The 6,000-nt window shown below is 49.1% G+C and overlaps 1 protein-coding gene across 2 annotated transcripts in view; it reads right to left on the minus strand.

Moving 5' to 3' along the window:
- Window positions 1-5,284, minus strand: part of IGF1R (insulin like growth factor 1 receptor) — a 316,842-nt gene extending 311,558 nt beyond the window's left edge. Inside the window, exon 1 of one of the 2 annotated variants that reach the window (XM_023220870.1) lies at window positions 5,146-5,284. In XM_023220870.1, the coding sequence (XP_023076638.1) occupies window positions 5,146-5,239 (94 nt within the window). In that variant the 5' untranslated portion in view covers window positions 5,240-5,284. The remainder of the gene's footprint in view (window positions 1-5,145) is intronic. The other variant, XM_023220871.1, reaches the window with a different exon arrangement.
- Window positions 5,285-6,000: the final 716 nt, after the last annotated feature.

Consider the following 6,000-nt stretch of genomic DNA (forward strand, 5'->3'; position numbering starts at 1 on the left):
ACATCTCAGAGACTGAAATCAAGAAACTATATCCCTAGCATGTGTGCAACTATTATATATTTAGTACAATTGAGAAGAGCTCATCTCCTGGGCTCAGCACCTGTCATAAGTTGGCTAAGAAAAGCAGTTCAAAGCAAGTTCGCCCACAGGCGCAAATACCTCTTCCACGAACTAGGTTTGATTTTTAAATGAGTTTTGAAAACAAATTGGAGAAAATCACAACCTAGAAAGAAATACATCTTGTATGCTTTACAACTAAAAAACAAAAGCTTTCAGGATTTGTCTCCTCACTCTTACTCCCTCATGCTTTTAAAAACACCAAGTTATTTATAAATTACAAAATGCCCTGAAATTATGAATGCTGATGATTTCTAGAAAGCTAGCTAAGCAATATGTAATCCAGAAAACTTCAGACATAAGTCCCATCTTTCTTACAACTCAAAACATGCCATGCAATGTTCATGTACATACCTGTGACTCCGAATTTTTTGAAAAAGGCAACTACAATACTGCACTTTTTAAGTCACAATTGCCATATTCAATGTTATAAAGAAGGCAGTGCTGCCAGTCAAGATGGGTTAACATCACCTATATGTCATGGTCTACAGTGGCATCCCCATATAATGGAAAGCACCAATGAGGCAAAAATGGTACGGTAGAGGCTTCTGCATGAACAACACTAGAGTCTTAAGTCTACAGAAATATTTTTAAAAGAACCTTTAAAATGCTGCCTACTGTCTACTTGAAAACTGCATCCTATACTGAGTCTGAAAAAAAAAATCTGAATTTCAAGAAAGTTGGTTTCATGCAAGATTTTGCAGGCTCATGCACTGAGTAGCACAAGGTCAGCTTTCATACAGTAGGTGCACAATAAGTACTGGATTCAGTTGCTTCTTACAGCACATTCTTACAAAACAAATGAAACCAGATTTAAAAGGAAACCACCGTCCCTTGAGGGTTCCTCTTGGCAAAAACTCTAAGGCAACAAGTGAAAATGATACAGTTGATTTTCATTACTGTTCTGATCTTGCAACAATAGGAAGTGCAGGAAACATTTTTATTAGTAAACTAAGCCTTAGACAAAGACGAAAAGCAAATGTAAACACCAATTATTCTCTAGGTCTTTTCCTATTGAAAGGCCAGGGTAAATTTGGATAAATGCATACAGTTTCAAAACAAAAATGCCTTTGCCACATTTTAAAATCTTTTGTTCTGTAAGGAATTTTAATTTTATAAAAGTCACTGTATATCTGAAACACTTTATCCTAAAACTACTGCATCCTAAAGTTTCTTTCTCCTGCTCAGACCCTGTAACTATGTAAGAAATAAAACTACAAAGAAAAGAAACAACAGTACTGCATTAAAATGAACTGTTCATCCTCAGTCCTTACAACCACTTGTGGTCAATATGGCATATCAAAAAATGAGTGTTTAAAACATCTTAAAACAGCATTTCTTTGTTGGAAAACATAATAAAACTGGAAATACAGACAGCCATTCAGACAAAGCTCTATCTTGGAAAAAACCATCATTTCAGATTCAGTTGAGGTTTCTATTGTCAAAAATCTGCCTTCCACCAGCATTTGTGTTTTTTAAATCCAGCTCCTCAATCCCTAACTGAAGCTACATAGAACCAAAATTCTTTTTTTCCTGCTTGCCCATTTCCACTAGGGGATTGAATCCCTGTTGCTAAGCTTCAATTATCAGTTTGTTGTATTGCTGCAACTCACGGATCTGAAAAACTCATAAATGGAGAGAGAGAGAGAGACATCAGCCTGCCAAATATATGTAGTAACTTTAATGTAATTTAAGGTAGCATAACAAGTTATTTTCAACCTGAGCACATTTCTCTAAAAAAACCAAAACGGGTTTATTGAGATGTAATTCACATACCATTAAAGTCCCCGATTTAAAGTATATATATAATCCAATGGTTTTAAGTATATTCAGAGCTATGCAGCCATCACCACAAACTAATTTTAGAACAATTTTCATCACCCCAAAAAGAAACCCTGTGCCCACTAGCAGCAGTCACTCCCCATTCCATCGACCCCCAGCCCCTGGCAACGACTCATCTCCTTTCTGCCTCTATGGATTTGCTTATTCTGGACATTTCACATAAACCGGATCATGTAATATGTGGTCTTTTGTGACTGACTTCTTTCACTTTTTGTGATATTTTTAAGCTTCATCTATTCAACCTTAACATATTTCTTAGAGTTGGACTTTTCTAATCTTTTCGACAAATCAAACATATGACCTTTTAAATTTTAAATCCTGACACAAACCCCACCCTTCCACAAAATACCATTTACTTGCTATGTCTTTCTAGAGAATCTAAACTATAATTTGCTGTTTAGGTTCTTTCAAACGTTCTTTTTCTGGGTTCTCCATCTGGTAATAAACACTAACTTCTTTAAACACCAACATTTCACATACCTACATTTCTCTGACAATAGGATTTCTGGGGTAGAAAGATGAGTGAATCCTTTTAAGGAGATGGGTACAATAAATTTAAAGTGCATGCTGACTTTTTAGAAAGAAAATAGCCATCAGATTATCTGACTATCACTCAGAACCTCCGAACCTCCTTCATTTAGATGCTCTGTTTCACATTATGGTGATACAGAACAAACACATCCATATGACTGCCTTTGCTTCAGAAACTAAGTTTTCTAAGATAAACAGCACTCTTTCTACTGCTATCACACTAAAAGAGAAAACTCTAATCTCTCAATACGCCAGCAAAATACCTGCAACTGAACTAACAACACCCTGTCTTCAGTTCTATACCAGACAACAGCTGAAAGAATGCCCTCCCTGATACGGCTCAGCACCTTATTTCTATCAGAGTTAAGTGGTCTAGCACCTTCCCGGCTAAAAACTGAACGCCCGTTCACAGGCATAGCTTTTAATCCTCCACATTTCAGAGACGGAGGGAGGGGCAGGTACTGAGTCAGTCAAGACTTCAGCAAACCATAATCGAGATTCGGGGTGTCTTCTGACCACCCATGAGGTTTCAAGGAACTAACCACTGTAAAGGGATCCTTGGAGGAAGCTTTGGCATCATGGAGTAAAAACATACATTAAAACACCCCCTCCCCTCCTGTCTGTGTTCTCAAAAACCATCGTCTCGCACAAAGAATATCCTTAAAGAAGAGCACTCCAAAAGAAAAACAGCCTATTTTAAAATGCCCGACTCCTGCGTCGGAGAAGGCCATCCCTGCTATTTTGAATTTCAGAACTAACATTAAAAACACAAAACCAGAGAAGCTATACAGTTTAACTGCACACCATAATAAAATGGATTATTTCTCCCGTGTCTTCTAAACCGTACTTATCATTTAAAGATAAAAAACCCTCCTTTGTCCCCCTGAAACATCCCCTAAATGACTTAGTAAAGGGAGCCGGAAGGCTTTCGCCCAATCGAGTCCGCTGAAAGTTTAGAAAACAAAGAGCATGGGAGCCCAGATCTGTGGAAGGTCCGGCCCCAGTTCGCGTCCCACTCGGCAGTAAACACGCGAACCACGATCTGTTCTCGTTCCGTCGCGCACTCATTTCTTAAGAGACGTTTAAGGATTTGTTTATAGAAACAGCCTTTCTGAATTGCCCCAGTGATGGGGCCAGACAACCTCCGCTGCCTCCTACTTCTCCCCCTCACTCTTGAAGGCTCAGTCGTGATTTTTTTCGAAGTTAGTCGGCACCACCTGCATACCTTGGGCTACCATTACTCACCAGCACGCCCTCACCGTTCCCGGTCCCAGTTCTGCGACATTTAAACTTTTAATCCTGTTCAAATTACCCTACCATCTTGAATGTACCAGTAAGCCACACTTTCAACATTTTGAGAATAAAACCCCCACCTCCTGTGGCCGTACACACTGGGGGGAGTTCCCACTCCCTGCATCCCCGCCCTTCCCTACCTACCCCCACCCAATACCACCAAAACAAAAGCTATCAGGTTGCAAAACATAGCGAGTACGGAACGATACTGCTTATAACTGCGTACAAAGGAAGTGCGGGGCGGCACAAGGGAGGGCGACACGACGCCGGCCACAAGAAAACCAAGGCCAGGGCTCCGCGCTCGCAAAACACAACACCCTTCCCCCACCATTGCAGACCCTGGCGCTCCTGAAACCCACAGCGTACGACACCTCTCGCCAGGGACGGGCGTCTCGGTGTCTCCGTGAGGCAGCGACTACACCCCGCGCTGCGAGCACGTGTGTCGGAATGCACGTCGGCTCCGACCACACACCCACCAACGCACATTCGGATGCAGCCCTAGCACCCCTCCATCCCCCTGCCCGGGAGAAACTGAGAGACCATCCCAGAGCCCTCTGAACTGGGGGCCCAGTGGCACTCCCCGTAAAAGACAAGCTGAGGAAGACTCTCGGCCTCGCACTCCCCGGGGAGCTGCCCAGAGAGCGCTTCCCCTCACCCCACCGCCCAGCCCCGGGACGCCAGGGGCAGGTAACCCAACAAGGAGCGGGCCAAAGTAACGGGCAAGGCCAGGAACCCGAGGAGCCCGAGGGGAAAAGCACGTTGGGCGTCGGGAGGCAGCGCCAGGCGCTTGGAGACATGTCCTGGAGCTTCGGGGCCTCTCCGCAGGGCAACTCCCCCCTCAAGGGCAACTCGCACCCCGCGGGCCGGGCGGATGCCTGCTCCCCACTGCCGGATCAGCCCCAGCAGCGGAGACACGTTACGGCCCAGGGTGCTGTCTCCGCTGCCTTCGCGCCGCAGGGGATCAGCGCTATGTGCGGAGAGGCTCGTGCGCTCCGGATGGGCGAGGTGCGGGTCGCGGGGCCCGGGAACCCGCGGAGCCCGCCCCGGCACCTACTTCCCTATCGAGTTCTCGAGCCTAGCCGGGGGACAGGACTGTCGGCACGGCGAGAGAGAAAGCCCCTCAGGCCCTTCCAGCACGGGGGATGCGCGGAGCCTGGGCCCGCTGGGCTCCAGACGAACGAGCCCGGATCCCAGGTCCGCCGCAGCCTCCCTCCCGGCAGAGCCACCCCGTGCCCCGCCCCGCCGCTCCCGAGCCCGGGGGCCCGACAGCTGCGACGGTGGCAACTCGGGTTTCGCAAACAGGGCGCAGCCCCTCGAAGGAAAAGTTCCCGCAGTGGCCGCGGGCGGCGGGCACATACTCACTTTCTCCACTCGTCGGCCAGAGCGAGAGCGCAGCGGAGAGAAACAGGAGCCCCCACAGCGAGGTCGGGGACCCTTCTCCAGAGCCAGACTTCATTCCTTTTATTTGGGACGAAATTCCCCTTTCTCAAAAAAAAAAAAAGAAAAGAAAAAAAAGAAAGGAAAGGAAACAAGTCTCAAACTCAGTCTTCGCTCCCCCTCCAAAAACAAGGACGAAGGAAACAATACTCCGAAGGCGGCGCCGCCGGGGCCCTCCGGGTGCGCGGACGGGGCGGGCGGCGCGGGGCGGCCCCTCAGCGCCGGCAGCAGCGGCCCAGGGCTCGGCGGAGTCGGCAACTCGAGGCGCGCCGGGGCGGGCTGTCGGCGTCGTCGGCCTCCATTTTCAAACCCGGAGAGGCAGGAAGGGGGGAAAACTGCAAAGAAAGGAGGCAAAGCCCAAATCTGCCTCGGCGAGGAAAAACAAGCCCGGCCCTGGCCGCGCGGGAGGTGGCCGGACGCCCGAGCCTCCGCTGCGGGAGGGCGCGACGCAGTTCGCAAGATCGCCCCAAGTCCGGATCGCAGGGGAGGCCGGCAAGGGGCAGAAACCCGGAGTCAAATGAATGAGCGGCTCCCCCTCCCTCCTCCTCCTCCTCCTCCGGGCTCCGCTCGCCGCCGCCTCCTCCCTCAGCGCCGCCGCCGCCGCGAGCTCCTTCCCAAATCCAGGACACACACAAAGCGGCGGGCCGGCCGCGTCGCGCTCAGCACTCCCGCCGCGCCGCCCGGCTCTGCGCCGCCGCCCGCCCCGCGCTGCCCCCGCCCGGCCCCCGCCCGCCGCCGCCGGCTCTGCGCGGGGGCTCCGGCTCGCTGAAGGTCACAGCC

Source organism: Piliocolobus tephrosceles, chromosome 6 (genome assembly GCF_002776525.5).
Source record: "Piliocolobus tephrosceles isolate RC106 chromosome 6, ASM277652v3, whole genome shotgun sequence".
Classification (NCBI taxonomy): Eukaryota; Metazoa; Chordata; class Mammalia; order Primates; family Cercopithecidae; genus Piliocolobus; species Piliocolobus tephrosceles.